The 25,006-nt window shown below is 26.7% G+C and overlaps 1 protein-coding gene across 6 annotated transcripts in view; it reads left to right on the top strand.

Annotated features, from left to right (window-relative positions):
* Positions 1 to 25,006, top strand: part of LOC136969953 (FERM domain-containing protein 4A-like) — a 94,992-nt gene that overhangs the window by 48,716 nt on the left and 21,270 nt on the right. For 5 of the 6 annotated variants that reach the window (XM_067264295.1, XM_067264313.1, XM_067264321.1 and 2 more), the window contains 10 exons: positions 3,683 to 3,748; positions 9,791 to 9,885; positions 12,303 to 12,401; positions 14,859 to 14,943; positions 17,153 to 17,232; positions 18,972 to 19,055; positions 21,001 to 21,066; positions 21,464 to 21,521; positions 22,140 to 22,226; positions 22,419 to 22,495. In XM_067264295.1, the coding sequence (XP_067120396.1) occupies positions 3,683 to 3,748; positions 9,791 to 9,885; positions 12,303 to 12,401; positions 14,859 to 14,943; positions 17,153 to 17,232; positions 18,972 to 19,055; positions 21,001 to 21,066; positions 21,464 to 21,521; positions 22,140 to 22,226; positions 22,419 to 22,495 (797 nt within the window). The remainder of the gene's footprint in view (positions 1 to 3,682; positions 3,749 to 9,790; positions 9,886 to 12,302; positions 12,402 to 14,858; positions 14,944 to 17,152; positions 17,233 to 18,971; positions 19,056 to 21,000; positions 21,067 to 21,463; positions 21,522 to 22,139; positions 22,227 to 22,418; positions 22,496 to 25,006) is intronic. The other variant, XM_067264328.1, reaches the window with a different exon arrangement.

Raw genomic sequence — 25,006 nt, 5'->3', positions numbered from 1 at the left:
TATTTAAACATTGAAGAAAACATAATAAAAGTACGAATATTTAACTAAGACAGCAATTTAATTGACTTTTGGAATATTTTATTTTTTTCATGTAAATTTAATCAAGAATATTTTACTTTGTAAACATTCTAAATCAGCATTATTCTTGCCTCTCCGTGATTCTGTACTGTCAGCAAATTATTATAGTTATTTAGTCAAGGAAATTTAACAATTCATCGACTTCAGTACTGTATAATTAAGGCAGTTGGAGCAAAGTATTAAAGTGTATTTTTGAAACAATATTACATACAAACTTATTATGCTAATGCAGTTTTATAATTTTGTATTTTATTATTTTTAAGTGGGGGAGAAAGAAACAAATCTGCTTAATACACAAAACTGCATAATTTTAAATTTAAATCCTTTCAATTAACAAATTGTGTTTTTTTTTAGAAAATTTAGCAAAATTAAAGAGAGACTTGTAATTTATCATTTGAATTATTAAAATAGATTTTTTCGTAATTAATTAATACAAACATCTGGAGTAATTAAACAGAAATTGCCACAGGTTAGCCGGTCTGTAACTTGTATAAATGCTTGGGAGAAAAGTATGGACAAATATTAATATAAAATACATATTAAAAGTTTGGTTACCATAACCTGCCATTGTTGTGTTTATCGTGAAGTGTCAAGAAGTTTCGTAGTAACTTATACCAATGTTTACCCCAGGGTTTTACAGTTAAGTATGGAAAATTTGGTGCAGATTAGGCAAAGAGCTTAGGTTAATAAGGGAGGGGTGGGTTGTCCAGTTTTTACAATAGTCCATATTTTCCGCAGGATTACGGCCGTTGTTTACGGCTCTATTAAGAGGGTCTTTTTATCCGTACCATTACAGGTTATCGTCACACGCTTGTAGAAACAGAAGTAAATAGTTTTGTATTCATAAAATAATTTATTTTCAGAAATTTATTAAATTATTAAAGAGTTTACAGAGGAAAGAAGGTGCATCTATGTGCAAAAAATACTCCTCTTACTATTAAAAGATACGTTTTATTTTTTAAGTTTTAGTTTCACTTAGCCAAACCGGAAACACTGAAATATATACCTGATGTTTTTCTATGCTGATTAAAGCAGAAAACACGAGAGAATTATTTATATAAAACGTTCTTTTCGGAAAATTTTTATGCGCAGACGAAATGCCTTGTTGGTAATATTTATTTTATATTTAATTTTCGTTCTGCCAGAAGAAAAAGCATTTTTATTGCTTAATAATTTCGCATAGAGTAGTTTCTCGAGGTAATTTTATATATATATTTTCATTTTTATTACTATATTTTATACCGGTATATACAATTTAGAAGTTGAAATTTCCTCCAGAGAATACTAGTAATTGTTTTACTGTTATATATGACGCATTATTATTATTATATTGTATACTAGTTAATTTATATAGTATTTGTTTTATTATTGTGAATTATATTCGCTGGTATGAGTATGAAATGCCGAAGTGTAAATCGGTAGATTTCGGAATTAGTCTTTAAATTAAAGAAATTTACCAGTTTAAATACAGTTAAACCTCTAAACAACGGACAATGACGGTAAAAAATGGCCGCTGTTTAGAGGTGAGGGGAGGTGGCCGTCGTAGACGGTTCGAGTGTAATAACAAAAATACTAATAAAGATTTAGTTTACTTCTTCTTAAAATTGATTTTTAATGTTATCAAGTTTAGATATTGTTAATTAAGTAACGACTTCCCTGTTCAATAATTTAACATTGTACAAGTAAATATTTATTCGAAAATAATGATAATGTAAGCAGTGCTTTTCAAATATTGCTGTTTCCATATGTTTTATGGTTACATATACATTACATTATTAATGTTGTTAGTGGTTGCCTTTGTTTCCTCATAAAAATTTATTAATACAGTATTTGCATTAAAAAAAAGAGAGAAGAAAAACACGTCATCTATTCATTGGTATCTACTAGTTTCATAACACTACTATTAATATAATTTAAGGCATTATTAATAAAAGAAAATTGTAGTTACATCATAAAATATCGAATAAAATTAATGTTTATTCGTATTTTTTGAATGGAAAAGTCAATTACGGGTCCTATTTATTGCAGATGCTTACTAAACATATTTTAATTTAGACGTTCTTCAAGCATCTCGAATGATTTACTACGTTCTATATTTATAAATATGCTTCAACATGCTGTTTGTAAGGAAACAAAAAAAAAAACAACTTTTATAATTATATTTAGCGCATGATGAGAATTTTAAGTACAGCCAAATATTTCTAGTTATATCCTCTATCAATCGTCAATTGTTCTTGTTATTTGAGGATTAATGAGAAGAAAAACAATAACTATTATTAAATAGAGTGGAGTGATGATATACGGCAACACGTGGACGAGCTGGCCCCTATTTAGACACGTGAAGAAGACCCGGAAAAACCACGTGGACGTTGGTGAGGTGCGAACCCGCCAGTGTTTAAGAGTTGACTTCTAACGTAAATTAAATAATAGCGAAGTTGAGGCCGGAGTTTTAAACGCGAAAACGTGTACGTCGGACGTTGGGCGCCGCTTTCCCGTAAGCCTAGAAGTTTGACAATGGCGTTTGGAACGTCAGTGGAATCGTGCTCGACATTCCAAACTCCATTGTCAAACTTCTAGGCTTACGGGAAAGCGGCGCCCAACGTCCGACGTACACGTTTTCGCGTTTAAAACTTCGGCCTCAACCTCGCTAATAAGACAGTTTATCTTACGTCGATTCGTTTACAGTAATTTATAAATCGTTTCTTTACATTTTAATTACGCTTTCTGCCGTAATTTCAGCTAATACGTAAAGATATTTATAAAAATATAACAGCTCTATTACGTATACCATCCTTTGTAATTCGTTTACCGATTTATTTAAAGTTTATTCTATCGTTAACGCACTTAAACAAACTTAAACTGTAATTACAATTCGATAAATTTTGCGGTTAATGTAATGTTATACTAATTTATGTAAATTATGATGGAGTTCTGACACGTGTCATTTCGGGTTCGCACTAATTATCCATTCTAAATCCCCAAACTTAATTGCCATCTGCATTAAGTTTGTACGGAATTTTACATTAAATTTTGAATTCTCGCAGAGTGTAGAGCTTAAAAATAGTAATTTTATATCATTTTTTTGGAGTTTTTAATTAGTAATTAAACACGCGATAAGGAAAAATGAAGTGGTATCTTACGTAACTTTCGATTCTTATACATCCTTGAGTTACGTAGCGTAACATACCATACAAATATAAGCTGTCTACGCGTTATGTAACTAATATAAAAACACATTTTATATTACTTAATTAGTAAATAGTATGTTAAATATTTTAAATTTTGTTTCTATGGACAAACGGAATTCAATGGGAAATAAATACGATCGATTTTTCAATTTGTTCGGTTCTATATTCATATAAATATTGATTTCGTAACTATATTTTTTCTCGTCACGAAAACAGATGTGACCGATTTCCGTGTACATAAATAGAAATCAAACAATTATGTATGAAAACAAAAGATTTCATTTATTTTAGATACAGAAAACAACGCGATGTCAGTGGAAATTCTTATTTAATATATCATAACACATTACATGTAATTACTGAGAGCAATTGTATACTCAGTAGGTGTTGCTAATGGCTAATGACTTTCATTCCAGATGACCGAAGGACGTCACTGTCAGGTGGTCCTATTAGATGAACGACGTCTGGAAATACTTGTAAAGGTATATACTGTCTGCTTTATAAACAGATACATAAAATAATACATTCTTCTATTTTATAAAATATTTTATTTATAAATTTTTTTCCCTTTCTCTCTTCAGTTTTTCAATGTTTTATAATGTACTGTGTTGTTATTTTTTAAAAATAAATGCCGAAAAACTGAGCAACTGTTTACAGAATATAGAAATCAAATTGATTTAAATATATTTTATCACTGTATCAAATGTGTAAATGCTAATTTTTCAAAATACCTGGCGACTGTTGTTAAAATGCCCTGTCTGACACTGTCTAGAGATATATTTAGAGGTTCGACTGTCATCAAATTTGGTATGGTGACATTTCGGGCAAGCAAAGCCATTTTTGTAAAAAAAAATTGATGTCAAAATTCACCACTCAAGCACTTTTGGTACTGAAGGCGATGACAATGCACTTTCTTTTGTATAAACAGGTATGTTGCAGCCAATTTCTGGGTATTAAAGTGGCCACAACTCTTGAATGCCATTCTTATTAGCTACAATGCACTTCTTATGAAACTGTTTTGTGAAATAAATGGCAATGCTGTAATTGTGTTTTGGGAATTTTGCTATTTTAAGAGTATATTGAGGGCTCTCGACTAAACAAGCTTTTTGTTAACGATTCCTTGATTTGAAGAAATTGGATGTCGGACGGCTCGACTTAGTCAAAGCCACAAACCCATCACTAGTCATCGAAGATATTATTACAGCTGTTGTTGAGCGTCAACGAATAACGTTTAGGCTCCAGTAGTGCATAAGCAGTGCTGTGGGAGTTGATGGTATCCTATGGCACAGTATAGAAGATACTAAAAAACCTGGTGTATTGTTATCCATGTAAAATCAACTATAATCAGCAGTTGCTTACTATTCAGGGAAATCTAATTCATCTTTGCATTGATCTTCCTTGTTAGAATGGAAGTGGATGAATTGTGGCTGTGGAAGATCCTGTGGAGAATGAGGCACATTTTTACCTCAGTGAACGGTGAAAACTTGTAACTATCACATTTGGCCAAGAAAAATCCTCGAGTTTTCCAGAAGATTCCACTGCACTCACCTAAATTTACAATCTGGTATGGATTCACAGCTAGATTTATTCTTGGATTGTTCTTCTCTAAAGAAGTCAGTTTAGATGCGCCTGTATCATTGTTTGTGATGATTCAGATATACTAGAGATGCTCAACACTTCGTCTTACCCCAACTGCAATTGCAACAATGCCTCGAGTCAACCAGTTTTGTGCAAGACAAAGTACCACCGTATATTGGATGCTTTGTACAGCAGTTTTTAAAATAGCATTTCCAGATAACAGTGTGATTTGTTGTGTTTTCTACAACCTGGCCACCTCCTTGTTCTGTGGATCTTAATTTGTGTGATTTTTTTGTTGTGGGAACACTTAAAAATTGCAGTTTATCGAACACATTTTACAAACTCGACAGTCTTGAAAGACAATATCATATAGCATGTAAGAAGCATTGCAGAGAATCAATTACAGTCAGCTGTCGAACACACTGTTTATTGCTTTTGGGTTTTACATCTTCATAATGGGTATATTGGGGACCACATTAAGCATTGTCCCCTGCACCTCTAAGTTCTCTACACAGCATGATTGATGAGTGCCTGATACAAATAATGTGGTTGCTACTTGCAGCACCAAAAGTGCCACAGTAATGAGTTTTGTACTAATTTTTTTATTATTTACAAAATGTCTCGAAATGACACCGTATTAATATATACAATATTTAGCAGTCCAAATGCAACTAAATATCTCTGTAGACAATGTTAAATAGCTGTGCTTCAATTACATTCACTCAGTATTTTAATCTAACTGATGGTAATTCATGAAATAAATCTTTGAAATTTAGTATTGAAGATAGCTCTGTGTGAACTGAAAATGTTTTTAATTAGTTTGGTAATTTTGGTAACCTTAATAAATAGTTTAGTTAATACTTGTAATTAATTATGGTTATGGATTTAAATGACTGACTTTTTTTGAAGACAATTGAATAAATCTCTCAAAATTTTGAAGCTATATTAATAGTTTTTTTAATATTATCTTTTAAATAACGAAGATTGATTTAATATTAATTTTGTTAAACATTTTTAGAATTTTTTGAATTTTATAAATAATTTTCATATTTTTTATTTGTTTTTCTACTTATTCAAAAAATAAAATCTGAGTGAAACTATTACAGATAAGGAAAATTTCATTTAGAATATATTTATCTATACAACAGAATTTCTTATAATTTCTGAAGTTCATATTGACGAAGACAAATAAAAGAAAAAACAACTACATAAAAAGCTAACAATAATAAAAAAGTAAAGAACATTTTAAAAAAAATTTTCCTCTGTCATGTTATTAAATAATACATAAATTTTCATAAAAAATATGCTCGCTGCAAGAAAATTAAAAATTACGAATGATAATTTTTGCATTCTTAATTGTCTACGGCTATTTGCCCAGATTTCTGTACGTCGTAATTGGCCGTCTTTTAAAATTGATCTTTGGAACACACATATTGACATTACAAAATAAATTTGTTTAACAAAGAGAGAACTTTTGTCTCATTTAGATGCATTTCCAGTCATTTACAAAGTTGGAATATTTAGAAAATGTTTAGAATATTCCAATTTTGTAGCCTATAGGATATGATGTTACACCTCCGACCGATGCGTCGAAATATAAATGAAGGTAATATGATATATCATAATAGATATGTAAGAATAATAATTTTTTATTTAATAAAATAAAAAATACTGTTTATTAAATAATTTATTTACTTCAAAAATTTCCTACTTATGAAATAATTGAATTAAAATGTTAACATATTTTGATTTATCAAATTAAAAGTTGGTTTTAACTATTTTTCACAATAAAAATATAAAACTATTTTAAGTTTGGTGACACAAATTTGATAAGACATGAAATGCTTAAATTTCACAGCATAAAGCTTTTATTTGTTTTAGGATCATTACCAGATACTATTCAGTGGCTTAGCAAGGGGGTCAAGGGGTGTATCATGCACCGGGTGCCACTTGGAGATGGGCGTCCAAATGGTCTCCAAGACAAACTATATGTGTTTCTGGAGGGGAGAGGGGGTGCCAATAAAGTGTTGTGCCCTGGTGCCAGTTATGTTCGCTACGCCACTGATATTATTATTATTATTGTTGTTTTAAGTCGACTTATAATAGCATTTACAAGAATATTTGATGACTGCCCCAGAATAGAATAGACTAAAGAACAGAAATGATTTATGTGATAATGTAATATAATACATAAATAGAAATAAGAGTCCTAAAGAATGCATCTATAATTGATTACTAAATGTACATATCAATAGTAAAAGAGAATATTTTTAATGTTTAAGTAGCATTTTTTTATTTATAATAAATTTTTTTTCGTACACAATTTGAATGAAAGTATAATATTTATACATATTTATGACGGATATACAGAAAATTATGCTTACAATAAATAGGCCTAGTAAATGATAATAATATCTATAGTAATTGAGATAAATAGGCATATTTAAATAGATTGATACTTTGCTTCAGACATTACCAAAGTTTAGTTGCAAATATTCTTTCTAAAAATATATTACACTTTCAAAAATACAAGTAAACCAAAGATAAAAACTGCTTTTTGGAATTTAAAAAGCAAACCATGTTCATCTTCAGAAATGTTACATAAAAAGAACAGTGCTGCTTAGTCAGTGGAAGATAAGCTTTGTTTTCCTGAAAGAAGTAGAATGACAACTAGATGTTTAAGTATTATTAACTCCAAAAAGAGTTTTATCTTTAGTTAATTTTACTTTCTGTTTCAAATATACAGTAAATACCGATTGTGAAATTTTAATTGTTTTGTCCGAAGCTCTGGCGGAAACAAGAGCCCTGCTGAAAAAAATCGTTTGTAGATCTTCATTTTAAATTTATATAAAACATACATGTCCAAATCCAAATAATCTATGCTTTGTATAGCATATTTAAACATATTTAATATAGAATATTTACCCTCACATGATATTGTGAAGGTGTTAATGATGATCAGGTACCCTAAGAGCTGGAACCTAGTGAACCTAGTGTACTGTACTACTGGCTAGATCTGTCAGAACACTGGCTATATTATTTGAAAAAACTTTAACACGACTAATAAAACTAATACACTATTTTACGGCATGTAAGATAAAACTTTTTTTTAAATAAAGCCCTCAAAAATTGCTCTGCATCTTATATACGACGTTGTGATCTCTCGTAGACTAATGACTTCCTCAAATAGCCTTCAGTTGACTACAGGTAACCTCTACATTGTTCAACTCTTGAATAAAAATGTTACTGTTTAATTAAACATTATTTGTTGCAGCTAAGCAGCTTTTGCATGTATTTATGTATTTTAATGATAAATTTTAATTGTAAATGACACTTCTTTTTTCCTGATAAATCTAATATTACTTTTTTTGATCAGAATATAGGAAAATAATTGGGAGCAGAGTGCCAAAGATGTTGGATAGATTAATTTTGAAGATTTTTGTAATTATTTAATAATAATTTGATTTTTTTTTTTGTCATAAGAGTTGTACCTAAATTAATACTATTTTTATACTTCAAAACTACCGTTTCATCTCCCTGTATCACTTTGCAATACTGTTACACATACCCACTCCTAAAATTGTGTAACGTGTATCCTTGACCAAACTGCTTAATTAAACTAAGAAATGATGCACAGCATGGGGTACCGAATGTTATATTATTTTATTAATTATGTGTAAAGCAGCAACATAAACAGCATGGCTTATTATGCAGCTCTTCAGAAACAAAAAATGAATTATTCTGTTACCCTAGGGTTGAGATTCTAGTATTATGTAATGTTTTTTTAAATATCTAACACATTGTAATGATAACCTACATATCCACTCACCCATATCTGCATTACATAATTTATGAATGGCCCCTAATCATTGACTGTCAACTTTAGACCTGCCATATATTTAGTATACATACTGAATAGTGGAAGATAAGCTTTGTTTTCCTGAAAGAATTTTCAAATAATATAGGCAGTGTTACTGAAATGGAAGATTTTGGACAATAATATACAGAATGGTCTAAGACTATTATTCAGATTTAGATGATCAGAAAAAAATGTATCAACCGAAAATTCATAGTAATGTATGAGGAAGCTGTAAATTGCTTATTGAATGCAAGAATTTCATTTGCAACAGTTCTTTTAACTTCATTGGTACAAACTATAGTAATACTCTTACTATAACAATAGTTTTAATTAGTAATAAATAAACTATTAATATCTATTTCTATAAATCATTTTCTTTTCCAATAATGCAGATCTATAGTTTCAGATTTACATGTTATTTAAACAGAACAGAATAAGTACAAATAACCAATTATTTTTGGACAGAAACCTGTCGTTAGATTTATTGTATTGTTTTGTTTTAATAGATAACTCTATTAGTTTTAAAAAAAATAATTTTAAACATGATCTATTCATTATTTACTTAGTATAATATTGTTTTATTTTCGTTGAACCAATATAGTTTTATTAAGAACATTTTTCACGATCTAATGTTTCATATTTAGTGATAAAAATTTCATTTCTTTTATGAATTTTAGAGATTATCAACATTCTATTAACATAGTAAATAAAAGTTAAACTAATGTTCCGTATTCTAAATAATCTTTATATGTTTATATACTATATTAATAAACAATAATATAAAATGTATATTCTAAACTCTGTTTTTTAATCTCTAATTACAGCTTTAATAGACTAATTAAAATATTATTGTTTTGATTCTCTTTCCATAAAAAATGGATAAATTTTAGAAGTATATGTTATTACAAATTGAATATTTGTTTATATTTAACTGTATATATAGTGTATATATTTTCCATATTATATTTCTGATTTGTGTGTTGTTTTATATCTTTGAATATGTCATTTGAAATTGTTTAGTGTATATATATATAATTTTATAATTTTAAGTTTATTTCATTTTATTTTTTATAAATCACTTTTTTAGCCTAAACTCTATGCAGGAGATTTGTTAGATATGGTCGCTTCCCATTTTTCAATCAAAGAAAAAGAATATTTCGGTCTAGCATTTGTCGACGACACGTGAGTATCGGTCATTTCATTTAATTCTATTTAGATCGATCGAAAAAAATTAAATTTATTTATTAATTTATTTGTACGAAATAATTTCCGTGTAAAACTACAAAATCGATTTTATTATCGTCATTATTATAAAAATTTTATTAAATGTACTTTTGGAGTTATTATATATTCACTGACATGAAATAATTAGCAAAAAATAACAATATTTGCTAAATTATTTCATGTTTGAAAGAATAATTTATATGATTAATGTTAAGTTATGACATCTATTTATTTAGTATGAACATATTTTATATGGGTAGTTTTTAAATCTGATTTTTAGCTGTAATAATATATCATAGTATTGAGATTTTAATGATTTTCAATACTTGTATTTACATAATTATTTAAATTTATTTGATAACAATACAGTAGAGCATTGATTTATCTGAAAAATCGATCAACGAAAATCAATTTCAGAAAATATGAAATTTTTGCATATTATTGATCTCTGGGTCCGCTATTGAGCTATCTTGTTGTTATTAATTTTACTAATATGTATTTTTTTATTATTTTGAATTCAAAGTTTTATCAGTATGTTGTAGATTGCAATGAAAGACTAGTGCTTGTTTTTAATAAATTAGTTTTTTATTTCTAATCATTTGTATGTATTAAATTTCTAAACCTTAATCTTTTTTTACTATTGTGCTAGAATTAAAATAATACTTTTACTTTATATAAGGTTTTCATCTTTTTATTCTTCCTCTCCTAAATGTGATTGATTATCTGAAAGTATCATGCCATGATAATAGACATTCTACTGTATTTACAATTAAATACAGGTGCATAAATCATCATAGACATAGTGGATTTGATTAGTAATGTATGTATATGCATAACTATAATAATTTGTTCTGAGAAATTATCAAATAGCAATCTAGAAATTCCAAACAAATTCAAAGTTTGATCCAATTTTTCATTCGTCAATATGTAGGGTTTTGTGTTTACAAAATTTGATTGAACTGTTTAAAAATAGTTGTAAAATCAAAATCATTCACACTTTTCCAGCAAAAAGGGTTAATACATTGAAAATATTTAGATAGATCTGCTTCAAATATTTGGTTAATAAATTTAATTTTTTTTAAGTGCTATTTTTGTAGGCCAAAGGTCACTAAATCATCATCATTTTGTATTAAATGATAAGCCTTTTGTAGATTATTATTCTCTCATTATCACCAGTAAGATTATTATTTGTATTTAGCATGTCAAATTAATTAAATGAGGTGAGAGATCTCCTTGAAGTAGACCTCTTGAGTGTTTAATCTCTGGATAAATTGTTTTATTTTTGGTTATAGCAAGATTACATTCCAAGAAAAGATTTGAGAACATTTATAAACTTATAACTAGAACCTTTTTAAGAAAGTTGTTTATAAATATAGGAATACATATGGAACTGAATGCTTTTTCTATATCTACAAAATGTGCATACATTTTACTATGTTTATTTATTAGTTGAAGTCGAATAATTAAATAAGGAATATAGCGTATTTTGTGTTAGCCACTAGATTTATTTTTTCGAGCCAAAGATTAAATCTCTTTGTTAGAACTGATGTAAAACATTTCCGAACGTTAGATAATAAATTAATTAAATTATATACATTACAGCTTCTTGTTATTCATAAAACGGTTTTTACAGTAGTAACGAATTTTACGACTTAACCGTCATTAGTTAACGCTTCGGATTTTTTTCGAAATCGCTACAAGAAATAGTTTTTAAAATATATGATGTGAGAGAACGTAAATATATATAATATATAATAATTTTTTCCTTCCCATTCGGGATTTTGTCCTTGGCATATTTATTCGGTTATTGTAAATTTAATTTGTTTAGAAATTATAAATATAAACCACGAAAAAATGTTATCGGGTTATTTTGTCTTATTAGATTTTCAAAACTAGATAATCTAATTTTTAGCTGTTTTGTTTATTTAGTATTTAACGTAAACGTAGTATTTAAACACGATTATTTGAAAGAAATATCGACATAAAATAATCGAATATAAGATACTGCAACAAATATTTGAACATTGCATTTTAAAGTGATAGATTATTGATATTAATTATATTTCGATTAACGGAAATTCTTAAAAATTCATTTTGTCCGCCGTTATATACGTTAAGTAGATTTGAATAATTATATTATACAAACTGAAACTGCAAACAAGATTATTAAATAAATGGCAAAAAGGCAAACATAATCTTATCATGTTTTATTTAATAAAACTTTTTATGTTTTTAGAAGTCAAATTAGATTTTGTTATATGTTTGGTAAATATAAGACAAGGAAAATAATTTCAAATAAAAGAGTAATATTTAAATTACTCTCAATTTTAAACATAAATTTGAATTTAATTGAAAATTTTAAAAATTTTTCTTAGGGGTCATTTTAATTGGCTACAATTAAATAGAAGGGTACTAGAACATGAATTACCAAAGAAAGTAACACAGAATTCATTTGTACTGCACTTTTTGGTAAAGTAAGTGTAAAAATCATAGTTTTGATGAATATTTTTATTCATAATTATATTTATAGCTTAGAAATTATTATTTTATGTGCTATGTAATTGCATTTCCTTTTATTAAATCATAGAAAGTAAAATTTACAATATCATTTAAGTGATATTGCAATTCATTTTTTTTTTTTGTAGCCTATTAATGTATTAAAAGAAAAACAATTACATAGCATAAATTAAATATGTCGAACTCCGGCTTTTCCTCGTAATCAATGAATATTCAAACTTAATTAAAAATGTTGTTATTTAATTCTTAAAATATTTTTAAAGTAAAAATGAAAAATAATTTTTAATATTAAATTCCTTATAATGTGACATTGATGAAATAGAAATAAACATGAACTATAAATATGATTTAAACGCTTGAACCAAACTGTTGTTTCTAGCAAGTAAATTTTATAATTAAAAGATTTTTGATGGTTTTCGTTTATTTTCATGAAATTTTGATTGAAATTATGTACATTTATATAATACTTTAAGAACAAATTTTTAACAAAATAATTTTAGCAGAAGTTATTATTATAATAAAATAGAAAATATATTTTTTTACTTTAGTGAATTTGGTTAATGTAACCCTTGTTGCCAAGATGGCGGCTTGTCTCTGATTCCATCAAGGAAACAGCGGGACGCACGTTCTAATCTAACCTAATCTATTCTAATAAATTACCATAATTATTAGCAATCAAATTATTAGAATAGGTTAGGTTAGGTTAGGAACGTGCATCCCACTGTTTCCTTGCTGGAATCAGAGACGAGCCACCATCTTGGCACCAAGGGTTACATTAACTGTGAAGTTTAAAAACTGTAAACTTTAATACATTAAAAAATTTGTATATGTCTTGAAATAATAATAATAATGATAATAATAATTTTTGTCAGATGGTTTTTAAATTAATACTTAATTAAATGGATTGGAGTTAAAATATAATTAGTTTTTTCTAAAAATGAAAAAATAACTTCTAGTTCTAAATTTAAAAATTAAATAAATAAAATTATTCATATAAAAATAATTATTTTAATGAATTTTTAGATCTTTTCTTCCTTATTTCAGATTACATTATATAAAGAAAACAATACGTTTTGTTTTATAGAGTTTTATTATAATATATTTCAATTTTTTGTTGTTCCCATTCATCCTCAGGCATATCACATCAAAAACAAACCGGATGTTTTATTTTTAAGAATTAAAAGAATAAATGAATACGGACGACCGATCGAGATTGAGATTTTTGTTTTTAGAACGAGGTTGCTATAGGAACAACATTTAATTAAAGTAGCTAAAATGTAATGATTAATATTTTCTTGAACTCTTTAAATCAAATTAGATATAAACAAGATTTAATAGGTGTAGTTAATTACATCATTTATCTGACAAATAAAAGTTTAAAATTAATTTCTAAACTTTATTTTTTAATTAAGATGCACTTCTTGTTTGAAATATAGAATTTGTGTATAATTTCTAAAGAGTTATACATAAATCTGATTAAATCAGTGGTAACTTAGCAATTCTTCTGTTAGTGAAATAAGTTTTTAAACATCTAAAGATGTAAGATGTTCATAAAACAGTTCAGAACAATTATGACTATTTTGAAACATAATAAACTGGAAACTTTTTCTACACAAACTGTTTCTTATAACTGTTTTCAAGAAACTGTGAAATTATGATGAAACAAAATAAATTTATAAAAGTATTTGATAGTATTTTGCAAATGTTAGGTTTTTTCCAACACAAGTCCCTAACTTTGTTTAAGACTGGTATAGGTTTAAAACTGGCATTTGCATTGTTCAGTTCTTAGCTGTAAAATGACACTGTGCAATTTTTTGGGGGTGGATACGTCGGGCCCCATCCCTCACCGCCAGTCATCCCATTGTGGGCCTGGCCAAACCCGTAATGGGCTTGCTAAAAGAGGCCCTCTTAGTGCCCATAGGGCGGAAAGATTTTAAAAAAAAGACGTTGCATATGCCTCTTACGATTTCCTACAATGCACGTGCCTCGGTATAACATCGTAAGTTTAAAATGTTTGGGTCGGCAATTTTGAAAAGGTGGAAACACTGATAATAATTAAAACACTGTTTTAAACAGTATATTAAATAGGAAATATTAATCACATACTGTAAAATTGTTCTGTACTGATACAATTTTTTCTTAGCAAATTTATTTTAAAATAAAAATATAATCATATGTTATAATCATTTAAATGTCTGAAAATAATTTATATTATAAATTAATTAATCAAGTCTTCCAAATCAAAGATGGTTTTATTATAGTCTTTTCATTAATATTTTTTGTATAAAAATGTCCTGCTTTTATAGTGAACTTCTTTTATAATTTTAAATTAATATTTGTATAATGTGACAGAAAATGTTTGTAATATGATATAAATTAGATATTTTTATAAAATAATTTATATAAATTTACAGGTATTTTGTGGAGAGTATTACTCAGTTAAGAGATGTTGCTACAGTAGAGGCATTTTATCTACAAGCTCAATTATTAATATTTAATGTAAGAAAATTTATTTAATTTATAATAAAATAAAATTAGAAAATTTATATTAATTTTAAAAAACTTAAATGAAACAATAATTTATACAAATACGACTTTGATGGATATTTAATCATTGCAAAACTAAGAATATATAATAAGTTTGTATGACTATATGCTATCTTTAATACACTGGTTGTTTGAATACAGTAAATACATTTTAATTAATAGGATATATTATATTGATATAAAGTAAAAGAGAATGAATAATTTTTTTTTTCAATATTTTAAATATACTGCATGTGATTAATGATTTATGCATATATTTTTAATTGAGATATCCTAAAATTTATATTTTATTTTTCAACTACTGTAATACTATCACAGTATAAATAAACAAATAATCCTTCATTAAAACCTTTAACTGGCGTGGGGTATGATCAGATTGTGTACGCAAACGTTTTCGGATCCCTCCCCGAGCCCATCCTCAAGCTACGTTCTTTGCAACGTTCCGTTATAACAAAGACCAGCCGTTTTTGTTATAATGGAATGTTGCAAAGAACGTAGCTTGAGGATGGACCCGGGGAGGGATCCGAAAACGTTTGCGTACACAATCTGATCATACCCCACGCCAGTTAAAGGTTTTAATGAAGGATTATTTGTATATTTTTCCAATGTGTGTCGATTATTTGTTTATTTAGTATAAATAATTCAAGACTCACAAACTACATATCAAAAACATATGAATTATTGAAATTTATATTGTTGTGTCTTAAAATGTGTCTATTGGATTATGTAAACTATAATGTATTATTTTAGTGAATAGTAGAACATAAATTAATAAATTATTTAACAGTAAAGTGTAGGAAAATTTTCTACATATTTTAGAATTTTGGGATTTTATTATATGATGATATATTTACAATAGAGGTAACAATTTCAATTAAGATAAAAGTTTCAAAGGCAAATGTAATTTTTATATGTCCATCAAGTCTTAAAATTTGCAATTCACATATTCAAATTGTTTTCAGAAGCGTTATTAGCGATCTCACTTGATTATAATTCATTTAAAAGACTCAATTTAAGTCAAGTTATTCAATTATTTTAACTTATTCTAAAAAATAATTTATGTAAAAACATAACATTATAAAAATCTAGCAATAAACAAAAGTTTTTTAGAAAATGTATCATTTTATTAATTCACCACAGTCCTTAATATTCTATAGATAAAGTTTGTAATATCTAACTACTAAGAAATCTCTTCTTAAAAGTTTCAAGAAAAACTTTTTAAATGTTTGAACATATGGTTCTGAAATAGAATGCTTTTAATGCATTGATAATGGATCCATTCAGTTATTTTTATTAGATGAGTAATTGAATATAGTATTTCAATGAGTAATTCTACCATGGAAATAGTATGTTTATCTAAAGAAGAAATTAAAATATATATTTAGTTTGTACAAAAACATCTCTTAAGATGAATTAAATCATCTCATATAAAAATAGAAATAATAATTGATAATGAATTCAATGGGTATATGAAAGGTATCAAATATATTCATATTTGCTTATTTTTTGTTTTCTTTACAAGAAGATTCTTGTTTTTTTAATTTTAATTTTTTTTAATACCGTATTTTCTGGCATATAAGACGACCCCCGACTTTTGAGAAGATTTTCCTAGGTTAAAAAGTCGTCTCATACGCCGGAAAATATGGTATATTAAATTAATATATAAGAATAAACATATAACTAAAGCCTAATTTTCAGGGAGGGGGAGTAAAAATTTCAAAAAACATCAGACATAATTTATGGATATCCCAAAGATTATCCAGTTTATAGATACAGTATTTGGTTATTTTAATATACACAAAAAAAACAAAAACAAATAAGCTATCAGTTAGAAGCAGTTTTATTTATCTACACTAATAATCACTTAGAAAAATTTAACATTATTATGCAGCAATTACAATGATGCTGTTAACATTTAAGTAATTTAGTAGAATATATAATTTAATATATAATATATTGTAATGTAGCAGTAACTATAATATTTTTTTATTAAATCATAGCAGTTTTTTTATACTATATTTGTTTACTTTGATAATTTTGCGAGTATATTAATAAATTTTTTAACTTTTTAATAATTAAAGTCAATAATTTTAATTCTGTTAGTTAAAAATTTAGCTATTTTCAAGTCAACTTATTTAATGAAATTAATTAATTTATATAGGGAACAATAGAAGTTGATAGTGACACATCATTCCACTTGGCTGCCCTTGTCCTTCAGGCAACTCATGGTGATTACGTCGAGTATGTTTATTTTGTTTACACTATTAAAATAGGAATTTCAGTTACATGACATAGGAATTTTTTACATTTCTTTACTTCAAAAAATTATCATATACATTATTAATAAATGTTTTTATAAATGCTTATTTATTTAAATATAGAAATTTAATTATCAAGTTTTGGTAGATAGCGTGTATTAAAATCAGTTATTCCATCCTCATATTTGTTTTAAAATTATTGAATTTGATCAAATTACAGAGCATTTCAACTTATATTTACATATCATATATTACTACTGCGTCTATAGTATTAAATGTAAGTAAAAATTTAATTTTTTTAGGCCAAAACAATCATTGAAGATAAGAAAACAGGCCTATATTTTTAATTTAAATAGAAATTCAATAGTTATGAGAGAAGCAAATGTTAATTAGAGAAGAATGCAGTTGAAACCCAATTGTTAGAATGAAAAGTTAAAAAGTTTAAGTATAGTACAATCTTGGTAATCTGACATATTTAAGACTATAACAGTGTCAGATTAAGGAGATTGCTGGATGATTGGAAGTAAGGCAAATTCAGTGGCACATAAATGAATTAGACAGTGTGGAATCAACTGTTAATGACTCAACAAAACAAGTTGGACTGCTGATCAAAACATCTGAGCATGCTGCCTTTGCCATTAATTGGTGTTTTCATGTTGGATTTTCACTAAATAAAGTGGGAGGTACAATATTTTTTGGTGGGAAATTTTGAGGGACCGATTTTTATATTTATACAGTATTATGTCATAAGACTACTTTTTTAAGGGCAGTCTTAAGACAAGGAGCTTAACAATTTTTAATATTAGCATGATATCATGCCATGTTTAGTGGAAAAGTGTTCAAATTTAGTGAAAACTAGAGTTTTTGAATTAGTAGGAAGCTTGTCTGGAAGTTGGCAATAGTGCCAATAATATCCAAGTCGTCTAGTGTCGGATTACCGGATGTGTTAAACTAGAGAACATTTGGATTACCGAGATTCAACCGTGGTTTTTTTGTCTAAGTTAAGCAAATATTGCAAATAACAATAGCATGGTCTGGATAATACTAAGTGCCAATATTAAGTGAATAGGACACAATCAACCAAAAAATAATTTTATTGGAAAAAATATTTGTTATAATTAATAATTATTAATATGTAGATCTATATTATTGCAAAGAATGGTTATTGATGCACCTATTCAAAGAAGCGCAGGGAAATACGACACTTTATTTGGTCACTAGCGTACACAGAGTAAATGTCATTTTGTTAGCTGTGTATGGAAAATGACAATGTTTGTTTGTATGTTGCTAACATAACAATTCAATTTTGGCCAAGGAAAACATTTTGTGCATTTCACAACCACCATGTAGTTTTGGAACCATATGACTTTTTCATGTTTTCAACACTGAACTGGAGTTACAGGGAATCCATTTTCCTTCCATAATGATATTGGGCAAAGTATCAGAGACAATTCTTATGGATATCTCAAAGGATAGGCTACACATCTTGAAGGACTGGCAGAAATCAATAGAAGTGCATTGAATTCCACAGGGAATACTTTGTTATTACAAATATGAAAACAAACTGAGACTGATCTTTTTCAAAGTTACATTAACTTGTGCAATAATGAATAAATTTAAATGGTATAATGCTAATAATAATAATTTTTTATCATGCCACTATGCATATAATTGTGGAGATATTAAAATTTTTACTATATAGCCATTTTTATTTATTGATAGTGAAAAGACGACAAAAGAACAATTAAAGAAACTGCCTGTTCTTCCAACTAATGTCTTGAAAGAACATCCTTCACTTCCTGTTTGGTATGATTGCTTTTGAATTTAATTTTTATCAACATTTTCATTTTAATTTTATTTTGTTTTTATGTAAAACAATAAAATGATAAATAGATTTAAAACTGCAAATTAAATGACAAAAAAGTAATTATTCTAAATTTTGTCTTTTATTCAGTGTATTTTCTAGTAAAGCTGGTTAAAGTGCATTGAAAGTGATTTACTAAAAGATAGTTTATAAAAGACTGCTAAATACTAAATAAATTACGAAACCGAATTGGTTTCGTAATTTATTTAGTATTTAGCCATATCTGGCCCGATAGAATTCGGCATTTGGTTGGAGTCCAGATAGTTTAACTTCTTAAAGTTTGGAAGTTTTGATGACAAAATTTAAGATGGTGATGCAAACAGCAATGTATTTATAAAGTTTTTTACATTTTGAAATACATACATCATTGGTTGCCTCTAATAAAATAATTTTTATAACATCAGCTACAGTTTTGCATTATTTCTGGAGTAAATATGACCTTTAATAGCTTAACTTAAAGCAGATTTACTAGGCAATGTACTCATTATTTCACTTCTTATTACATTTATTATATTATGTAAGATAGTACAATAACTTTAAGAATGCATTCCTCAGATATATATGGAGTTCCTAAATTTGCAACCATAATAATAATATAAATTTGTGGCCAGAAAATTCTACAACCACTATAGTACAATTATTGTAAAGATAAAAATACAACCATTACAGTAAGTTTATTAATTAATGTCATTTTCTATTACATGATTTTGATACTGATATTATAATAATAGTTGACAATACTTAGGAGTGCAACAGGCACTAAATTACAATGTATCTTTTCAAATAAAACTGCACTTCCAAAATTATTAATTTTTGGGTATATTTTTGACACTAACACTAGCTGCTACAATTATAAACACTTTGATGACATTATTATGGGATATAAAAAATATTTGAAATTGTAATGAAGTAAAATAACAACACAATTTCTAATGCATGCTAACATTTGATACTGAGTGAAGATTTCTATTTGCTAGCTAAAGTGGCACAACCATGTGATAGGAGCATAAATACATGCACAATTTTTGATAAATTTTTCAAATTTTGTGTATAAAGTGAGACTTTATTAATATTTTAAATTCATGTAAAGTGCAATGGCCTTGATTTTAGCATAAATATCCATACAACTCTGTATCAATAGTTAGCCATGTTTTAATTGTAAAATGAATATCTGATATTTTTATAGGTATGACTAATTCTTTTGACCAATATATTTCCTCACATTCTGTAATCATTTCAACATAGAATGATAATAAATGACAATTATAATCAAGAGAGAGCTGAAAATTACCCCTGAATTACTCAGTTCATGCAGTTATCCTGCATAAGTTGAGTATACTCAACTTTATGCTTTCCGCCTATATACAGACGTTCACAAATTACTAATCACTGGTTGCTATTTAATCATTGATTGTAATGTGTTAAATAGCAACTATTTAATCTGGTTAAATAACACAATATTTGATCATAGAGCAAAAAAAAGTTATATTTTGGAGTGAAGTATCATTTACCTTTTGACATTTCCTATTTGTAATTAAAATAAATATAAAATAAATAAGTTTTCAATATGCCAGCATAATAAATGCACAGAGACAAGTATAAATTAGACTGCGTCGACGCATTTATTTTTTGGTTACGTCTGGCCAAATTACTTAACATTTAATTATTAATAGTAGCAGGAATATAGTCCGATCTAATCCGGCAATCATTTGGCTTTAATAGAACTATTGTGCTTACAGTTGTTTATATTTGTATAAATAAAACTTATATAAGTGAAAATTACAATAAATTTGAGTTTTTAATCTTAAAATAATTTAAAATTACTAAAACTTAATAATATGAAGTATAAAAATAATAATATTTACTTCATTAATTTATTGTTTTTAGTGAAGAACAAATTATTGGGCATTATTGTAAGATATCTGGACAATCTAGAGGAATAGCAATAGTAAAGTATGTCTTTTTTTTTTTTTTTTTTAATTAAATAAAACTACTGTTATGAATAAAACTATAATTTAATATTTTATTTTTAAATTACATTAATTTTGAAATTTTAGTACAATGTTGTATATATCATTAATATATTAATCTAAAATACTAAAACTATATAAGCTGTGTTCATTTCTTCATTTATTAACAAAATTTCTAGCTCAAATCATAAAATATAGAAAGATACAGAACAAAAAAAATTAAAATTAGGGCAAATTTTAATTTTATTTTAAATTTAAAATAAATCTTTCTGTAAAATAATCAAATCTGGATATTTTGTATTTAATTGAATTTGCTATTCAACAAAAAGTTTTTATAAAATAACATTTTTACTAAAAATAAAATTATTACGTAATTCCAGTTACATGACAGTTGTCGAAAGTTTACCGACATACGGTGTTCATTATTTTGAAGTAAAGGTAAGTTGAAAAGACTATATTTTATTATTTTATTTGTTATGTTTTTGTATTTTATACCTACATCAGTTTAAATATAATGCGAATGCTTTATATATTTTCGTTCTTTAACTCTAGAACTGCTATGATATCGATTCATAGTTAACTGTGTATAGAACCATACACAGTTAACCACCTTTATTTTCAGAAAATAGGATTTGAAAATTGGACCAACCTTCGATTGTCCACCGAAAACTTTTTATTTTATGTAATTCTTTTGAATTCTAATTAGCTGTTTATGGTCCCAAATAAAATATAATAAAAAAAAATGACGAAAATATAATAAGACTGTAGAATTTAGAGTTAGCTGCATATAGTTCTAGACCCATGATTTAAATCTGTCGAATCTTATGCACGTAAATGAAATATTTTACCATTAAAAAGTTTTGTACAGAAGTCGTAAAAGTTTTTTAGCTAAATATTTCACGTGATTCGTGCAATGAAGCGTAACAAAATTTTAATGGTAAATTAATTTTAAGGAATTTTTTGTGGTTTTAGTGTTTTAATAGAATTATAATAGTTGCTTTAATATTGAATATGAAGAAAGTGTAAATAATTAAAATAAATATATCAATATTTTAGGATAAAACTGGTATGCCCTGGTGGTTAGGAATAAGTTTCAAAGGAATTAGTCAATATGATCATTCGGATAGAAAAATACCAAGAAAGGTAAAATGTTTTTGCATAATTATTGATATAAATAAAATGAATGAGCTATAATATGTTGTTTATGTTTTAGTATTAAATGAATTCGTACATGTAGAAAATAATGTTTTGCTTCAAACTATCGATCTAATAAAATCAGTAAAATAAAGCTAATATGTTGAAGATAAAATACACAATATTTATGTAATATTTCAGATGTTTTTGTGGAAACAGTTGGAAAATTTATATTTCAGAGACAGAAAATTTTCTATTGAAGTTCATGATGCTCAAAGGTTTGATAAATTAATTTTGTAATTTATATTAACATTTAATTAATGGTTAAATAAATGTATGTACATTAGATTTCCAATGTAATGCAGATAATTCTGATAGCAAGCTGTAATGTTTTAAATATGATTTATGGCAAACACGCTTTCATATTCTATAGTATTATATTGTTTTCATTAACAATATTGTAGATAAATGTTCTGTACTATCAATATTATTTCCTTTTCTTCTTATGTATCTAGAATAAATATTTAATACTTGATCTTTGAGAAAATCATAACAGTTACAAAAAATAAAAAATTTCATAAATTATTCTATAGCTTTTGGATTTCATTATATATCTAATGTAAATAAGGATTATTTTTTAATCAATCAAATTGTTTACTAGTAGTAAAGTTAAATTCCTATTACAGGAGAATATTCTTGTTATATTAATCATTTTACAGTATTTGGATGCGAGTGCTTTTACTGTCAAAATTTATTCAATCTTAATAGTATTAACATCCATTTTATATTTATTCCAATGTTCATTGACATAGAGTCAGATGTTGAAGGAATTGTTAAGATATTTTGATATTACGGGTGAAAGACAGATTGAGCTAAGGAATTTTGATCATTAGTTAAAGATTGAGAAAATGCTCTTTTCATCAGTATTATATATTCATATTTCCAGAAATTCTGCCAATTTTCAAATAATATGTATGAAATGCAAAAGATTGTAAAATATTAAAAATCGGGCAGTTAAAATTTAATATTTTTTTTTTACTTTATCACGTTGTTTTGGCATGGTCTGATGGATAATTTTAATATTTTTGTTTCTATTACATTTCGGTCTGTAATAAAAATTTAATTAAACCCTCTTAAATAGAAAGAAAAAGTTTAATATCTGTTTGCCTGACACCAAAGTGTATAGACAGGAATTGTACTTTCTACACCACACAATCTGCAAAGAAAAATTATAAGAAAACATTCTAAATCGTAGTAGTAGTAGTCAAGGCCTCGTTTAAGACTTGTGTAATATATTGACAAATTTATTAAAGAATTATATGAATGTGTAAACTTACATTAGAAATTTTCAGTGAGGAACGTCATCACAATAAATTATCTATTAACAGTTTAACTTTAGCCCTTAGTTTGTTTACATGGTAGGAAAAATTGCCATTCTAAGAAAGTTTCATTTACCAACATCAAAGGGTGACCATTCAAATAAATCCTTTTCTGATATTTTAGAATTATTCCTAAATATCATAATTCTAGTTTTCACTATATTCATCATCAAATGTACAGTTTCTGCTGTAACACAATCTTTGTTGAAGTAAGGACCAAGTCATTCATACACAGTATATAATGATATTCCTTATCAAAAATTTGAATTCCATCTGCTTCTTTTAAAACTAACTGATCAGATTCCAGTGGATGAAAATTAAATAGATAAGAAAATAGGAATCACCTCGAGGGATACAAAAAAGCCCAAATATTTAATGTATTTAAAGAGAGATTTTTCAGTTAATTTTAAAAATGCTATGACCTAAGCTGTTGCCACACAGTTGAAGAGAATTTTTATAGCATCACAAAATGAATTAAATGAGAATATTAAGTAACTATACAAGCATATTTGCATTATTGTTACAATTTTTAGACAAATTGCACACCTTATTATTTTTTAATTAACACTTCGTGATCCAAAATCCATTTCGGCAATATTTGCACCCTCTTCGGTTGGATTACGTATGCTATTTTGAACTTTACAGTTTAAAATATTTATTTGTAAAATATAAATAAGTAAATTTATTTATATTTTTTCAGCTGATGTACTCATCTGACATTTGCCTAGTTCTTTATTTTGCTTTATTTTAATAAAAGCAGAAAATATTTTCTTTCGCATTTGATTCGGACTGCAATGTTAAACATATAATACAGTTTGTTGAGTTTGGAAGAAATTAAGAATGTATTCTGTATATCTGAATTAAATATTATGTAAAAAATCAAATATTGCTAATTTAGTATATTTTTTGGCTGAATGAGGGTAATTACGGTGGAACCTCGCTTAACTAGCATGATTCGTTCCAGAATCTTACTCGTTATGCGAGACAATTTTTCCCATATAAATTAATGTAAAATACAATAAAATATATGAGTTTTTTTTCCGGCATGGAATACATTTTCATATAATGTTTACTCAAAGAAAATTATACAATATACATTGTTAAGGAACGTGAATAGTCATCATCTTTTCTTCTAGAACAGAATGAACCAACCTGAAATGCAAATTCAATTTGCAGAAAAAAAAATTGAAATACGGTAATTTCTAATATTTAATTATAGCCTTTACATAGCCCAAGAATTTGTCATATCGTTTGGTGTGTTTATTATATAATGGGCTATAGTTGTTAATGTTTATATGTAATGTCTAAACACAAGTTTGGAAAAATGTGCAATTCACAAACGACACTAGGATGCTACATGCAGAACGAGTGCTAAACAGGCTGATGTAGCATGCGCACAATCCGAGACTT

Source organism: Centruroides vittatus, unplaced genomic scaffold (genome assembly GCF_030686945.1).
Source record: "Centruroides vittatus isolate TY-2023 unplaced genomic scaffold, ASM3068694v2 contig_1042, whole genome shotgun sequence".
NCBI classification, from domain to species: domain Eukaryota; kingdom Metazoa; phylum Arthropoda; class Arachnida; order Scorpiones; family Buthidae; genus Centruroides; species Centruroides vittatus.
Note: the sequence above shows the minus strand (reverse complement) of the source record. Positions and strands in the feature narration are given on the sequence as shown.